Source organism: Ctenopharyngodon idella, chromosome 18, assembly GCF_019924925.1.
Source record: "Ctenopharyngodon idella isolate HZGC_01 chromosome 18, HZGC01, whole genome shotgun sequence".
Taxonomy (NCBI): Eukaryota; Metazoa; Chordata; class Actinopteri; order Cypriniformes; family Xenocyprididae; genus Ctenopharyngodon; species Ctenopharyngodon idella.
The window spans coordinates 28396181-28414246 of NC_067237.1; the positions used below are offsets into that span (position 1 = coordinate 28396181).

General features: G+C 38.1%; 1 protein-coding gene across 2 annotated transcripts in view; it reads right to left on the reverse strand.

The window, feature by feature from the left end:
- The window catches only part of LOC127500200 (voltage-dependent calcium channel subunit alpha-2/delta-1), a 127581-nt gene that overhangs the window by 5545 nt on the left and 103970 nt on the right, over positions 1-18066 (reverse strand). Inside the window, exons 25-38 of one of the 2 annotated variants that reach the window (XM_051871166.1) lie at positions 15275-15356; positions 14673-14735; positions 12565-12668; positions 11948-12034; positions 10469-10536; positions 10243-10281; positions 10069-10140; positions 9823-9975; positions 9633-9685; positions 9479-9534; positions 5763-5889; positions 2703-2815; positions 948-1030; positions 703-791 (exon numbers count right to left, since the gene is read on the reverse strand). In XM_051871166.1, the coding sequence (XP_051727126.1) occupies positions 705-791; positions 948-1030; positions 2703-2815; positions 5763-5889; positions 9479-9534; positions 9633-9685; positions 9823-9975; positions 10069-10140; positions 10243-10281; positions 10469-10536; positions 11948-12034; positions 12565-12668; positions 14673-14735; positions 15275-15356 (1187 nt within the window). In that variant the 3' untranslated portion in view covers positions 703-704. The remainder of the gene's footprint in view (positions 1-702; positions 792-947; positions 1031-2702; positions 2816-5762; positions 5890-9478; positions 9535-9632; positions 9686-9822; positions 9976-10068; positions 10141-10242; positions 10282-10468; positions 10537-11947; positions 12035-12564; positions 12669-14672; positions 14736-15274; positions 15357-18066) is intronic. The other variant, XM_051871165.1, reaches the window with a different exon arrangement.

The window sequence follows — 18066 nt, forward strand, 5'->3', positions numbered from 1 at the left end:
TGTAGTTAATTATTATTACTCAGTACTTAAATGTATAATTACACTGTAACACGGACACCTTAAAATAAAGTGTAACCTTTATTGTTTTTTAAAAATATGTTTAGTTATTATTCATTTTTATTTCAGTTTTAGTTATTTTAGTACATCAAGTTAAACTAAATAGATCCATAGACACAAAAGACAGAAGAGTCAAAAGACAGTCTATGTGAAATGAAAAGTGATTATCAAAACATGTTTTGGATGTTTTGGCTGAACTGAAAAGGAATGAATCAAATCAATGGCACGCATGCAAAAAGTCCTGCTGTAGAAATAATTCACGACTCTGACTAATGGTCTACGTGCTGGTCTTCTGAAACAAGGCTTGCATGCTATATGTGCGCGGAGCAGTAAAAGTCCTGGGATGCCCCAGGTTTGAGAGGCATAGGGGCGTATTATCAATGATGCTGTCAAAAGGACGGATACACATCTGGAGCTTCCTATGTTTATTCCACAGAAAATCTCTCAGGGAACTAGCTGAAAATGCACTTCCTACTTTCACAGCAAGAGGAAAGCAGTGGCGTCCTGCCTCTAGGTCCATTTCGAGGCATTGAGTAAACAATATAGGGCATTTTACTGAAAGTCTAGCATGCTACAATTAAAATGGGGTTGAGAACATATTATTTGAAATATGAATGGCAGCAAAACAATGAGAAAAAAACTGACCATCAAACACAAAGCAGAAGCAGCAGCAAAATGATGGACGGGTAATAGGTCAAAGAAGATGAGCCACTGATTGGACACAAAGGCTCATCCTAGCAGTGACAGGCATGATGAGCAGCCAATGAGCATTCAATGTGCAAACAGAAAGGAAATGAATGTTAGCTTTAAAAAAAGGAGAAAAAAAAAAAAAAAAGCAGTGAATGATGAAGATGCATTTTTGAGTTTTGCCCATTTTGGTTTGAACTTACATCTGCGTTATTGTCGAAGCAGACATCCGGTCCTTTCCTGTACCGAGGGTTCTGGGCCAGAACACATGGGTCAGGACCAGTAGCTGAAACAAATCTATAAGGACAATAGCTGGAACTTCAAAACAAATGTAATTATCTCAATCTTAAGGCCCTGATATACTCACGACAAATTTCTTTTCATTCTTCGCTTAGGGGTAAAAAGAAGTTTGAAATATATATATATATATATATATATATATATATATATATATATATATAAACTTCTAAGAAAATGTTGTGATCTTGTCCTTTTTACATTTAATGGGTTTTCCCCTGCCCTGCTGACACTGACAGCGCTAGTCAAAGCATTTGTCATTTGCGTCTTGTTCCGTGTTCACAAGTTTCAATATAAAAGTTTTTGTGACTGAGTGACTCGCTCATATAGGCAATCTTTACCGCCATCTAGGAGGCTTAATAAATGTAACTTCTGTTGCTGTTCACAGTCAGGGACTATTTTTTCCGGCGGAAGGAAGGCTTTTAATGATTTTACTTCATGAAAGTTGCATTGATACATATTTTTTGACTTAAATATTTGTATTGTGTGGTAACCATTTTATAAAAGCAATAATCCCTATGAAGCCGTGGTTTACAGTGAATTTATAACAGCTAAGGGGGTTTTAGGCACTCCACTCTGCGGCATTCCTAACAACGCCCCTTAGCTGTTATAAACCACAGCTTCACAGGGCTTATTGCTTTAATAAGGCGACTCGCCAGTGTATTCATGCTTTTACTTGAGGACGTCTGACCTCGATGGACTGAACAGAAGAAATAACCCAGAGAAGATTTCCACATCAAAGCAGGCAGAGCCACAGCTACCTATTACATAATCGCCACAGACCAATGGTAGTTTGATGTGGTTTACCAGCAAGAGCTAACTTTTCTGGAAAGTTTGTTTTGGCAAGCTGTTTCGAACTCCTAAATTTAACACAAAACAAACTTTATTTTTGGCCTGATTTTGTTCAAAATTACATCACACCAGTTTGTTTTTCGATTTCGCTTGAAGGATATATGTAGTGGCCTTTAGAAACCAATAATATCCAAAGAGAAACTAATTATCCAAAGTGACACTGCAGTTCAAAAGTTTGTGGTTGACAAGAATTTTTATTTTTTTTTTTTAATACTGTTTTTGAAGTCTCTTATGCTCACCAAGGCTGCATTTATTTAATTTAAAATACAGTAAAACAGTAATGTGGTGAAATATTACTACAATTTAAAAGAACTGTTTACTATTTTAATACATTTTAAAATGTAATATATTCCTGTGATGGCAAAGCTGAATTTTCAGCATCACTGCTCCAGTCTTCAGTGTCACATGAGCCTTCAGAAATAATTCTATATGCTGATTTTGTGTTAAAGTAACATTTCTTTTTATTGTCATTGTTGAAAACAGTTGTACTCCTTAATATTTTTGTGCAAACTGTGATACTTTTTTCAGGATTCTTCGATGAATAATAAGTAAACAGCATTTATTTGGAAGTTACAAAGTCTTTGTCATTTTTGATCAATTTAATGCATCATTGGTGAGTAATTTTTTTTCTCTCTCTCTCTCTCAAAAAAAAAAAAAAAAAAGAAAGAAAAAAAAAGAAGAAGAAAAATGATCAATTTCTGCATTCCCTAAGAATCAAACTCATGACTATGGTGTTGCTAGCATCATGCATTGCTGTTTGAACACCACAAGAAGACGTTGTAAGAAACAATGCGTAATTTGAAGGATACAGGGCTGTTCGGCTTGTCTCAGTGGTTTGGGATCGCAGGAGAGGCAGGAACTCTTTGCGTCAGAGATCAAAAATACCAAATTCGTGTTAGGGAGCTTCTCCGCCCGGTACATTCTTGGAAAAAAAAAAAAAAAGAAAACAGCAAAGTGATTAAGACACAAACACAATTCGCACAGGAACAGCTTATAGCGTAAGACAGGTATCATGGTTTATACATCTCTAAACTAAGCAGACATAAGCCTCAGCAAGACCACCCATTCATGACATTTAACGAAGGAACAGTAAACATAAGCAAGAAGGTATAAACGGCAGTCTGCACACTCAAAACATTACGCATAAGTCAGCATAAGCTCTTTGTCAGGAATCAATTATACATGTATTACATATCCAAAACCGTCCCCACATGTGTGGAAGTCTTTAGTAAGTGTAACAAGAGATGAGTGTATTATATTGGAAATCTGCGTCGGTTGGCAGCTTGTTACGTACTGTCATCACCGAACGAGTTTCAGCCATGAGTTTTCTTTATAGCGTTCTCTTGTTCTCTTTTACGGCTCCCCTCTCTCTCCTTAAAACAGAGTGACACGGGTTTTTGCACCGGCCTGTGCGCATGTAAACGTACATATAGGGATGTGTGCGTTAAAGCTCTGTGTTACACAACACCTGCTCTCTCAGTAATCACAGGCTGTTTACTGCTACCCAGCATGCTCGGCGGTGCATAACGAGCCTCAGATCATAGCGGCCATCGGGGTCACACTCACGCAAACACATATGCACACACACACACGGAGTGCTTGATGATCACAGAGAAGCATGGAGTCCTAAAGTTCAGTGGCTCACATCTGTCTGCCCTCTGAGGAATGCTTTATTCATGAGAGCAGGAGAGGTTATAAGAGCGCAGAGGAGTGTTTCAGGTGGGTTTATGTGGTCTCCATGAAAAACATCCTGTGAGAAACTATAGCGATGTTCCAAAACCTAGTTAGCTGCATACCTAGATAGTATTTTAAAGGGATAGTTCACCCAAAAATGAACATTCTGTCATCATTTACTCACCCTCATGTTGCATCAAATGTGTATGACACAATATATATATATATATATATATATATATATATAGAGAGAGAGAGAGTGAATGAACAGCGCCCTTATCCACCTTCAATACCACGACTGAGGTGCCCTTGAGCAAGGCACGGAACCCCCAATTGCTCCGGGGCGCCACAGCAAAAAATGGGGTGTGTGTTCACTGTGTGTGTGTGTGTGTGTGTGTGTGTGTTCAATACTTACCGCTGTGTGTGCACTTGGATGCGTGAAATGCAGAGCACAAATACTGAGTATGGGACACCATACTTGGCTACAGGTCATGTCCTTCCTTCACATAGGACTACAATCAAGTCCTGACAAAGGACAGGAAGCAGCACCAATATCTACTCGTCGCCAGTTTCTGGTTGCGAAAAAGCAAAAGACTCAACAGTCAACCTGAGTCATTCACTCATCGGAGAACTGGGATTGTAGACATGCGATTGTAGACATGAATGTTGCTTTACCTTATCTGTTATGACCCAGGTGTCTCCAACCCTTTATGTTCATCAGCTTTGACTATTTTTTTGTTTTCATATTTGTACCACTCGTGAACAGTCATGGTTCACATGCATGGACCATCTATATTTGCACAATACAATGTTTAAACCGCATGTGGCAGTGGTTAATAAAGTCGGAATTGCCAAATATTTAGTGCCAATCATTTTCTTGCAAAGGCGAAACATTTTATCAAAAAACCCCCAAAGAAAGTCCACTTTTAAGTTCTCTTGAGGACCACCCTAATTATAGCAGTATGTAGACCACCCTAATTATAGCACCCTATATATATAGCAATATGAGCAATTTTCTGTTGCTGACACATAACTTGTGTGATGTGAAACATAAAAGTTACAAAGAGCTGATGCATGGATTCTAGTGGCGTCCCCGACTACAGATTTACAGTCGAATCAGATTTTCAGTTTACAATTTCAGTGTTTAAATTTTATGTTTTGATGCAAAAACAGTATTTTGTAGGAAAAAACAAAATAAACATATTTTTGTTTTGTTTATATATCCATTATTTTAATAAATTAATGAACCCAGTACTTACTTTTTTCTTTAAAAAGGAATAATGATTTACTAACATTAAATTATCAAATCTACACTTCTTGCAGTTTGCTAAGGTGTAAATTTAGTATCGATACCACCGGACCAGAGGATGGTACTGTACTGAAGCCAAAATTTCAATATTGATCCAACCCTAGTGTCTATGTAGGCAGTAGACAGCAAGGCAGCACACTAGGTTTTGAAACAGAGGCATTATATAACCTCTGAGGAGGGGTTGTCGTCCAAAAAGATCTGTAGGGCTGAAAGAATACAAGCAGAGCTTTTCCATAACTAATGGAAAAATCTGAAGAAATATTACTTTAATAATGGAAAAAAGTCTAATTTGCTGAAGTCTCCTTGATGTTCTGTTTAAGCCATCCTTATGCTGACAAGTCCAGCAGTTCTCTCATCAGTACATACGTTCCTTTAGACTGAGCTGGTGTTGATGTCTCTGCGAGCGAGATTGAATTACATATGCCGAAGCTCAGGTCTTGAGCTCCTGAGATCTCACAAATGGATTTCTCTTTATGGCTCTTGTTAAACTTTACATGTCTAAAGTAGTTAACATGGAAGAAAAACTATCGTATGCAGAGTCACACGTGGGGCTCGTAAAAAAGGCGTAGAGTTTCTGTCAGGCCGAGCGCCCCCACCCACCCCAACACGTTTTGCTTTAGCGGCGTTACATTAAACAGCACGGCCGGCGGGATTTACAGCCGGCTGGACGTCGGACGGATCTGGAGAACGAGGGGATGGAGAGGAAAAGAGAAGGAAAGCTGAGCTACTCGGTCCTTGGAGGGATGACTTACCAGGATGAGCAATTATCCAGGAAGAGACAGAAAGAGAGCGCTGACATCATCTGCACATGCTCACACGCACTCCCACACGGTTGGAGGGAATGCGGATGGATTTATGTACATACAAACATAAAAAAAGTCCTCACCTGGAGCAGTTTCCACAGTCCATAGCTCCAGAGAAAGATTTGTTCTCGTTCTCAAAGAAATACTGAGTCTGTTCGGTGATACAGCTCTCTTTGGAGAACGCATCCGAGAGGTCATCCTCCGAGTATGCTGAAAACACACAAACACACCATCCGCATACTGTAAATATCAAAACACACATGCGTATCAACAGCCTACATATCAAGAACACCCACAAAATACATTTTGGATGCTTGTTTGATTTAGTCTACATTTACAGTTTACATTTGTTCAATGGAAGTTCACCTAATCTATTCATTTTACCTTGTCATGGGAACGTTTTATTTAATGGCCTCAGAAGGGGTCAAAAGGGTATTTTAACATGGAATGTTCAGAAAAGTGCAGACTGGGGATGCTCAGATCAAATACCATGTAAAGTATCAAGATATACCCAAAAAGTGTTTAAAACAGTAAAAGTAACAGTCATATGATTAGCTTAGATCATTACAAACCAATTACAGTGAAGAAGACTTGAGTGACACTGATTTTTACTCAACTACAAGGTATGTACATGTATCTTTCTGTTCACAGAGTCTCTCTTGGTTGTTGTGACTAGTGAGTTCCCGGCCGTGAATAAACTTTTATTCCTGCAAAGAGCAACTTGGAAGTGTGGTCTGGTATATGCTGTGCAGCTGGGGAATAGAAGTACTAAAGATTCTACACTCAGAGGACCACAGCAGGGACAGTTATAGTGTTGGAAGACTATAGACCTGCACTAGGGGTGAGGCTGTAATACTCAGAGTTAGCATTAATGATCCTGGTATAGGACCAGCGTACACCTGAAAAGGGCGGTGAGAGTGTATAGATAAAGACCTGGTACTCATGTGTGGTTTGAGGCAGTGATAGTAGCTTCTTAACAGGACGCCGTCACCATACTTTGAAAGGGGAATTACCTCAAAGTATTGTATTGTATTTTATGTATTCGGGAAGGGAATTACCCTGAGATATTGTAGTATTATACTGTATTATATTCGGGACGGGAATTTCCTCTAGGTACTGTAGTACTGAATTGGTACTGAACTGTAGTATTGTATTATTTTATATTGGCAACCAGAGGTTGTCTGAATTGTCTGTAGTGGAGAAGTCAGATTAGTTATGCATTAAAGGGTTAGTTCACCCAAAAATGAACTTTCTGTCATCAAGTACTCACGTGTCGTTCCAAACCCACAAGACCTTCGTTCATCTTCGGAACACAAATTAAGATATTTTTGATTAAATCCAAGAGGTTTTTTTATCCCCCATAGAAAGCAACGTAATTACTGTCATTCAAGGTCTAGAAAAGTAGTAAAGACGTCGTTAAAATAGTCAACGTGACTACAGCGGTTCAACCTTAATGTTATGAAGCGACGAGAATACTTTTTGTGTGCAAAAACAAAACACGCTGTTTATGTTGTATAGACAATGCAGCAGTTCTACATCAGAACGGCTCCTGTGTCAGCATCACACACATGCATTGTGGTGCTCACATGAACAGCATCGGCCAACAATGAGCCGGCGTTCTGACGTAGAACATGGAAGACTGCACTGTACAGTGCACAGCATATATGAGTACACCCCCTCTTAAACTTCTGAAAGTCAGCAATTAGTCAATTACTTAAAAGACATGTTAGGGTTCTTCAGAGATATAATGTTCCAGTAAGTCTGCTTAATCAATTACCAAAGAAGCATGTCAAAATTATTCAGGAAAATAAGATTTTCTTATCAAGGTGATAAAATGTTGTGTAGCAAAAATGAGTACACCCTCCTAAAACTTACTAAATAAAACAAAATAAAAATTTTCTGGTGTAAGTTTAAGGCAATGTTTGATCAACAGATAAGTATGTTGAACCAAAACATTTAAAGAGAAGTCATTTCCTGAAAAGTGTTATAGCCCACTGAATCATTCTCAGCCTTAATGCTGACAACAATGGAACCACTTGGAAGAGAACTGTCAGGAGACTTATTTCTTAGCACAAAAGAGGACAGTGGTACAAGAGGATTACCAAATCATTGTTTTAAGTGTGAAAATATAGCAAAAGTAACACAGAAATTCAAAAACAATAGACTTGTGACAAGGCCCCTGAAATAATCAGGCCTTCATTTTAAGCTTTCATTTAGTGATGAGGGATTTTTTTGTTAGACAAAGAGCAGGAGAAATACTAAGCGAGTGTCTCAGAGCCAGCAAAAGCTATGAAAAGAGTGACTGTTTATCTCACAGAGTAAGATGCAGCCTGCAGAAATGGCATGCATGGTTGTTGTTCTCTCTGGAACTACCTACTGTAGCCAAAGCACAGTTAGCCATTTCCAAAGCCCATATTTACAAAATATAGATTCTGGAAATCAATACTCTGGTTTCATAAGACCAAATCAATAATTTTGGATCTAACAGCATCAGTGCCTGGTTCCCACAGTAAAGTTCAGTGGTAGTAAAGATATTATATAGGGATGTATGAGTGCTGAAGGTGTGAGGAAGTTGTGCTTTATCAATGCTGTCATGAATTCCCACACCACTGTCTAATTTAATACACAAACTTGAAACAGAAGATTTTACCCTTTCCTCATTCCCTGCATTGTTGGGCATTTTTTCAACATGACAATGAGGATATGCATTCTCCCAAGGTGAAAAACCTTCTGTGGACATGTATTGCACTCAATCTTAACACTCTTGAGCGCCTGTGGGGGATTCTGTAGAGACGAGTTGAGCAACACTCCCCATTAAAGATCAGGGCATTTAAGGAGCTCATCATCCAGGAGTTAAACAGGACAGATGTGACAATTTGTCATGAACTTGTACACTCCGTGCCAAGAAGGGTCAGAGCAGTATATATTTAAAATTATGGAGGGCATACTAAATGCTAGAATATTATACATTTGTTTAATTAAATCCAGGGTGTACTCATTTCTGCAATCCTCAATTTAAACAAAATCAGCTAATTTACTTATTTTATGGCTATTAATGACATATATTTCTCTTTTTTCTATTATGTATATGTTTAATACATTTTAGTTTTGCCATCTTTCCATGAATTGAATTAGTGATCATAAAGAAAATACATCTTTTGTATTTGTTCAGAGGGGGTGTACTCATTTATGCTGTGCACTGTATGTACAAAGTAAACAGCGTATGAGACCGACAGGGTTGAGAAGAAATTGTTGAATAGTTGAAGTTATTTTTGTTTCGTTTTTGCACACAAAAAGTATTCTCATCGCTTCATAGCATTAAGGTTGAACCACTGTAGTCACGTTGACTATTTTAACAATGTCTTTACTACTTTTCTGGACCTTGAATGATGGTAATTATGTTGCTTTCTATGGGGGATAAGAAAACCTCTTGGATTTCATCAAAAATATCTTAATTTGTGTCCCGAAGATGAACGAAGGTCTTATGTGTTTGGAACGACATGAGGGTGAGTAATTAATGACAGAAATGTCATTTTTAGGTAAAATATATATATATTTAAAATTGTGTAATGTTATATTGTGCTGAACCACAATTGAGCTTCCCACTCAGTCCTTCACATTTTCAACGCATCCATTAGCCATAACTTAATAAATTTAAGTTTGTAAGACAAGACTGAAATAAATTAGTTCAATTTTTTAAAGGCTTAAATTTAATTGCATAGAAATGTTTTTCGACTTAAAATATCTAAAGTTCCTTGAATGCAGAAAGATGAGCCATAATTCCATCACTTTAACATACCTGTTCCCATGACATTTGGGAGAGTCAGACTGAGGAGAAGCTGCTGCAAAATTGACCTAAGAGGGAGACAGTGACAAACAAATGAGAACATCCACCTCACACTGCTATTCTTCATCTGTCTATTTTTCAGTGAGCGGCATTTATTTCTTCTTACCAGACCGCAGTGGAGGCCCACCAGCCTACAGTTAGCATATCTGCTATCGTTGGCTGCCAAAAACAAACACAAATATAGATGCTACCATTAACATACAATCAAAAATGTTGACTTTATTTCGGAAATCCACCACAAACCCTAAAGTACATTGATGGTTGTCTAAAGAAGTTGACAATATAAAGTTCTTTACCACATATACAGAACGGAGTCCTGCAGCAGCTTTAGTTTCTCTCTCTGGGTCACAGACGGACTGGTAGTCATAGGTTTTATTAAAGGAGAACAGCGAGGTGTTGACCAGAGTGATCATCAGAACAGGGTCCACTTCACCAAAGAACTGACCTATCTGAACATCAGAGAGAACATATGAAAATTACTCCTTTATGTGACTGTTAGCATACAGTATTACTGAAGCTGGAGCAAAAAGACTAAATTCTACCTGCGAGATATATTCATCCTGATTGGACATGAGCAGAAAGCCGCCATCATCCAGAATCACACAGTCCACTTGCTGAGGAGTAAAAACAGCCATTCATCAGAAACTGAGAGTGAAAGCAGCTTTAGATAAGCCGACTACAGAGGTCAAAGCAGCATGAAGCAGTCAGCACCCTACCTTATCATTCCTGAGGCACCCGCAGATCTCATCCTTGCACTGCGGAGAGGAAATTATGTGAGGAGAGAACTGAGAATTCATGAAACAAGCCTTTTACAACGACTATTGGAGCAAGTCAATTCATCTCCGCTCTCAGACAGCAAAATCAGCCCATCTAGAGAGGCTGTATTTGTGACTAAACAGCTTCCACATGTGCCGATAAGGAAGTGGAGTCATTTCTGCTTACATTTTTCTTGGTGGTAGCGTTTATGAAGCTGTTCATCCAGGCTGACACGTTGAGTTTGACTCCCACCACTGTATGATAACATAAAACACACGCTGTGTCATCTGTGATGAAATCTTATTCATAAAAAAAATAAATAAAAATGATAAAATGTAGATGATGAGAAGAAGCTGGGTCAGACGTTGATGAGCACAAAGCTCTGAAATGAATTAAATGTAAAGTATGACCAAATCATTAGTCATAACATTTGCTAGTCGTCAGTGACGAATCACAAAAACAAAAACAAAATTATTTTTGTAAGAACTAACCAATTTTGTTAAAACCACATACCAGTGACATTACGGTTTTGTTTTATGACAAACCTTTTTACTATCATATCCTTGATAATTCAGTAAACACATCTATTAAAACAAAATGACTTTTTATTTAAAAGAAAACAGTCACACTATCATTTAAAGGTTTAGAGCCTTTTTTTTTTTTTTTCAAACAAAGTGCTTTATGCTCACTATGACTGCATTTATTTGGTCAGAAACACAGTAAAACAGTAATATTGTGAGATATTATTACAATTTAAATTGAGTGTTTTCTATTTTAATATATTTTTAAATGCAATTTATTCTTGTGATTACAAAGCTGAATTTTCAGCATCATTACTCCAGTCTTCAGTGTCACATGATCCTTCAGAAATCATTTTAATATGCTGATTTGCTGCGCAAGAAACATTATTGTCAATGTTGAAAACAGTTTTTGCTGCTTAATATTTTTGTGGAAACCATGATACATTTTTTTCAGGATTCTTCGATGAATAGAAAGGTAAAAACAACAGCATTCATTTGAAATATAAACAAAGACTACAGAATAACACAAGACGTGTCACTCGTATTGTTTTGAATGGGAGAAAGTGCAACGCGCAATATGGCGGAAGTCCTGCCTTCTAAATGAGATCCAATCGGCGATTGGTAAAGTCATCGCATCACTGCAGCGGCCGTTAGATGCTCCGGTTTCTATAGAAACAGTCAGACGCGCTTCCTATAGAGACACACACTTAGGACTGCGCATGCGCATTAGCTAGAAAAATACCGTTTTTTGTCATGATTCGAGCCTTTAGAAACAAATTTTATGAGACAGTTGTTGTTGTTGACAGATTTCATTGTTGATTTCAAATATGAAATTTAATCGAAAGCTTGGCAAACAGCTTTGGAGAATTTGATGTTTCCCCATTCAAAGCGATAGGAGCTGCACTTGCATGCCCAAGAGGCGTTTCAAAGATGGTCGCGGAGTGAAATTACTTAAAGGGACTTAAAGGGACTTTGATATAAATCATTTGTTACATTGTCACATTTGACCAATTTAATGTGTTAAATAAAAGTATTCATTTCTTTAAAAAACAAACAAACAAACAAACAAAATAATAAAATAAAAAAAAAATCATATTGACCCCAAACTTTTGAACGGTAGTGTTACTGAATTTTAAGAGCTCACCAGCAGGTTTGAGTTTTGCTCCATTAATGTCCAAATCCACTGCTTTACTGACAAGGATACCAGACTCATAACCAGACTCTCTGCTCTCTGTTTCAAGGGAAAAGATGACACACATGCAGAAAAATAAAATTAATTTAATAAAAAGGTTGGATTGACCCTCTGTGCTGCATTTAACTAATCTGAACAAGCATGGTTTTAGTATCCAAATGCTGCTGATGCAAATCATCTGGTAACACCTGCCAAGGTAGACATGTTACATCTGATATCCAAATGTTTGAGAGAGATCTGTAAGGGTTTTAGTCTGCTTTCACCATTAGCTTAAATGGTAAAACCTCCCATAAACACAAGGACCAGGCATTCCCCTGGGGTTCCGTCTTGGCACATGGGTGCTTCTCGACCGTGTGTGTATTAGTCCTGCAGACCACACGTGCGTGAAAGTGAGGTAGTCTCGTTGAATGGTAATCCCCCAGTAATATAAGCTTACTCGACCTTGGCAAAAGATCTGTGGGTGTGCATTTCGAGTAGATCAACAGCTGTCTTAGTAAAGCAGAGTGCCAAAGAGAGCATCTATCCAAAAGTTATAAAGGGGATGTGTACTGTAAGTGTGTGTTTCTTACTATTGATGTATGGGGCAGTGAAGATATATATGTCATTGTCCAAACTCCTTTTGTAAAAACTTGAGTCATAGGTCTCAGAATTTTCACCCCATTCTTCCCCAGCACTAAGAAAGAGACAAAGGCAGAGGAAGACCCAAATTAAGAAGCATTTCAAACAAAATGCAGATTCAGTCATTTCAATGATGAACAATAACAATATGTAATGATTAAACTCAATGAATGCATAACCCAAAAGTCTTACATGAATGCATTAAGGGAATGACTTGTAGTGGACTGAGAGGTTTTCATTAAAAGGCATCTTGTTATTATCCTTATTGTCAGTTTAATACAATCATTTAAGAATGAATACACAAATGGTAAAAAAATATAAAATGGTAAAAAAAAAAATATATATATTAAAAATATTTTAAAAAGTTGACTTCCCATGTACATATAAAGAAATAAATTCAATATTAACTAATTATAATGCAACTAACATGTGTAAATCACATTGCTGAGGCTCACATACAAGATCTATGAGGAATACATGGAATATCAAGGAAATAAATAAAATAAAATAAAATAAAATAAAATAAAATAAATCACACCATGTTAAAGGGTTAGTTCACCCAAAAATGAAAATACTGTCATTAATTACTCACCCTCATGTCGTTCCACACCCGTAAGACCTTCGTTCATCTTCAGAACACAAATTAAGATATTTTTGATAAAATCCGATGGCTCGAGAGGCCTGCATTGACAGTAAGTTAATTTAGACTTTCAAATGCCCAGAAAGGTACTAAAAACATATTTAAAACAGTTCATGTGACTACAGTGGTTCAACTTTAATGTTATGAAGTGACGAGAATACTTTTTTGTGTGCCAAAAAAAAAAAAAAAAAAAAACTTTATTCAACAATATCTAGTTAAGGCCGATTTCAAAACACTGCTTCATGAAGCTTCGAAGCTTTACGAATCTTTTGTTTCGAATCAGTGGTTCGGAGCACTTCCAAAGTCACGTGATCCATTAAAATTTCGAAACACTTATCACATAACGAAGCCTCGTTTACTGAAATGACATGACTTTAGCAGTTTGATACGTGCTCCGAACCACTGATTCGAAACAAAAGATTCGTAAAGCTTCATGAAGCAGTGTTTTGAAATCGCCCTTCACTAGATATTGTTGAATAAAGTTATTTTGTTTTTTTGGCGCACAATAAGTATTTGCGTCGCTTCATAACATTAAGGTTGAACCATTGTAGTCACATGAACTGTTTTAAATACGTCTTTAGTAACTTTCAGGGCATTTGAAAGTCTAAATTAACTTGCTCTCAATGCAGGCCTCACTGAGCCATCGGATTTTATCAAAAATATCTTAATTTGTGTTCCGAAGATGAACGAAGGTCTTACAGGTGTGGAACGGCATGAGGGTGAGTAATAAATGACAGAATTTTCATTTTTGGGTGAACTAACCCTTTAAGTCAATTGGACTGTCTTTATGGATTCTAGGGTAAATCATCTATAAAGTTATAAAGGAAGCAATGTGTGGACATTAATCTCTGCTATAAGTATGAAAAATAAAAAAATAAAATAAAATAAAATGAGTGTGAGTGGCCTGGAAAATCTCAGACATGTCAGTCAAAACATAATTTATTTTCCCCCCATGAAACACAAAAGAATATGATTAGCTGTATGTACATTGGACAGTAATTGGTGCTGTGAAGCTCCAAATAAGACAAAGAAAACAAGTCATTTGTTTTTCAAGGTGAGTAAATATGAACTGTGAATAAGTACCCTGCTGTAGCTCCTTTAACACTGTCCTGCTGTTTTACACCACCAGACTAAGTTTATGAACTCAAGCACTCAATGTTATAGATTTAAGCTAATAAAGACAGGAGAGAGAGTGAGAGCTGCACATGGCTCCCATAAGAAATCTCAAAAGAGTCACTCTGTACCAGAAACATCTTCTGAAACATGCCTTTTCACTCTTTCTTTCGGTCTCAACCGCAGACCCCTGCGGGGATTGCCGACAGAGGAAAGATCGTAAAGAATTTAGCATCTCTAACACACACATGCACACATGGGGATGGAGAGGTGCACATATTTCACACAACTGTGAATGGAACTTACCTTTTAGGATACACACGTGTAATGCCTCCATCTGTAGCCACAAACCGGGCCAAAACTCCATCTCTAATGATAAAAAAAAGAAAAGACATCAGCTATGTTTAGTTTAGAATTTTCTGAAAGACCACAAACAGACTAGCTTTACACCTGTGAATGTTTTATTTAGGTATTCATAGCATTAAATTCAATTACTTCAAGGTCATTCCAAGTATCAAAAACACATTCAGCCTCCAATTCAAAAAAAGAGAAAACAATGTAATATTTAGGTCATTCTTTAGTGTAAACACTTAATTGAAACACCATTTGTTTAATTGAAAACACTATTATGACATGTCATATGCAATGCGTATTGTGTTTTTGGACTCCCAGATGGCCGGGTTCTTTAATCCTGGTTATAATTGCTAGACTCTCGAGTTTGCTTTTGAGAATAAGACAGCATTCTTATTCATGACAGAACTTTAAATAGAGCTTTGTGTTCAGCAGTTATATGAAGGCGTCTCTCTGTCTTCACTGGAGATCTTTGTACTTAAAAACTCGAGACATTTCACACAGACATGGATGAATGTTTTATGCTGTTCCATGTGTGTGTTTTGTCCTAAACTTACACAATCTGCTCCTTCCAGACTTTGACGAGGTCCGCTGTGAGACCGGCATCCAACAGCAACCGGTTTACAAGAGTGACATTACCTGACAAATACAGACAGAGAGAAAGGAAAGACTTTATAGTTGATAGTTTTGGATTACATCATGGAAAACAGGATTTTCCTTGTTTAAACTCCATTGACCCAGAATATGGTCTACTGGTTTGAGCTTTGAACACACACACACACTGATCAGGCATAACGTTTAACATCATGACCACTGACAGGTGAAGTGAATAACTCTGATTATCTCTTCATCATGGCACCTGTTATTGGCTGGGATATATTAGGCAGCAAGTGAACATTTTGTTTTCAAAGTTGATGTGTTAGAAGCAGGAAAAATGGGCAAGCCTAAGGATTTGAGCGAGTTTGATGAGGGCCAAATTGTGATGGCTGATGATCAAAAGTGGTCCAAGGGTGGTGAACAGTGGTGAACCGGCGACAGGGTCATGGGTGGCCAAGGCTTACTGATGCACGTGGGGAGCGAAGGCTGGCCCGTGTGGTCCGATCCAACAGACGAGCTACTGTAGCTCAAATTGCTCAAGAAGTTAATGCTGGTTCTGGTGGAAAGGTGTCAGAATACACAGTGCATCGTAGGTGCGTATGGGGCTGCATAGCTGCAGACCAGTCAGGGTGCCCATGCTGACTCCTGTCCACCGCCGAAAGCGCCAACAGTGGGCACATGAGCATCAGAACTGGACCACGGAGCAATGGAAAGAAGGTGGCCTGGTCTGATGAATTACATTTTCTTTTACATCACGTGGATGGCCAGATGCATGTGTGTCGCTTACCTGGGGAACACATGGCACCGGGATGCACTATGGGAAGAAGGCAAGCCGGCGGAGACAGTGTGATGCTTTGGGCAATGTTCTGCTGGGAAACCATGGGTCCTGCCATCCATGTGGATATTACTTTGACACGTACCACCTACCTAAGCATTGCTGCAGACCATGTAGGCCCTTTCATGGAAACGGTATTCCCTGGTGGCTGTGGCCTCTTTCAGCAGGATAATGCACCCTGCCACAAAGCAAAAATGGTTCAGGAAAGGTTTGAGGAGCACAATGAGTTTGAGGTGTTGACTTGGCCTCCAAATTCCCCAGATCTCAATCCAATCGAGCATCTGTGGGATGTGCTGAACAAACAAGTCAGATCCATGGAGGCCCCACTTTGCAACTTACAGGACTTAAAGGATCTGCTGCTAACATCTTGGTGCCAGATACCACAGCACACCTTCAGGGGTCTAGTGGAGTCCATGCCTCGATGGGTCAGGGCTGTTTTGGCAGCAAAAGGGGGACCAACACAACATTAGGAAGGTGGTCATAATGTTATGCCTGATCGGTGTGTATATATATATATATATATATATATATATATATATACATATATCTACCTATTTCATTTTCTTTTAAAAAATGCAATGCCTTTCTGAGTAATCAAAAAGCTAGCAAACATCTTTGGGTGTGTGAGTGTGTGAGTGCTGCAGTGATAGCATCTCTTTACAGAAAACACAGTGAGTCATCATGGGTATGAACATTAGGATGACAGCGGTGGAGTCATTACAGAGCAGACTAATCAATTACAGGCTGATTAAACAGAGTGCTGGCAGGGGTCACCTTCTCAGACAGCGGGACCGCCACACACGCTGACATCACTTGAGCGGGAATCAACCTGACTCAGCGACTACAAGAAAGTAATCTGAGTCCTCTCACCTCTAATATCATTACATCATGTATTCAATAATGACGCAGTGGTTTATATATGCAAAAGGTAGTGTAATACAGCGGTCCCAAAATGTATTTGAAACTTAGTCTTCACATTAGATAAAATATCCAGTTGGTTTAAAGTCACTGCAAAAATGACTCATAAAACACATACACATTTAACTATGAACCAATTAGAGTTCACTGAGGGTGTTTTTATGTTCATTTGAACTGAACATTCATGTCATACTGCACTACACACTATAAACTAATACAGTTTTTTTTTAAGTATGTGAAAACAGGGGCACAGGAGACATTTTCAAAGTGGGGGGGACCAAACTGTAAGCAAAAGCCCAGACAGTAAGATCAGATTTCCAGATATCGGACCACACTGCTGAAAGTGATATATATTATAGTATATGTTGTCTGTGCTATAATAAACAAACAAACCAAAAAAAAAGGAAAAAAAAAAAAGAGGCATTTTGTGATTTTGATCAGTTTTATTTTTTTCAGGACAAGACTATTACAATCTAGAACAGGATCTACATCCTCCAGATTTGTATGTGCATCATTTTTGTCACCTGTGTTGAGCATCACCCCAGCATCACCTGGCTGCCTCCTGGAGATGTAATGCCAGCTATGCCAGTTGCTGCTGCTGCTCACTAATCTTCATCAGCAACTGAAACAAAGAAACTACGGTTTATACACACAGTTTTTGCACTGCAATAATACTGTAATAATATCCATTTCACATATATCAAAATATAGATTTATTGAAATGACAATTTTATTCAAGTCTGCATACTTGCAGACTGGTGTGCAAGCAGCCTTGCCATATCCTAAATGTAGTTTTGACTTTTTTGTCAAATAATAGTTTATCAGTTGCTGTGCTTACACATTTCAAAATAAAATGTTTATCAAAATTTAGTATAAGCATTGTAAATGCAGTAATACAGTATATATACATACCAAACGCAGAGTCCTCTCCTCTCGCATCCTCCCCACTGCGCCGCTGGCCGAGGCAATCATCGCTTTAGTTTCGATTTCAAAGATATC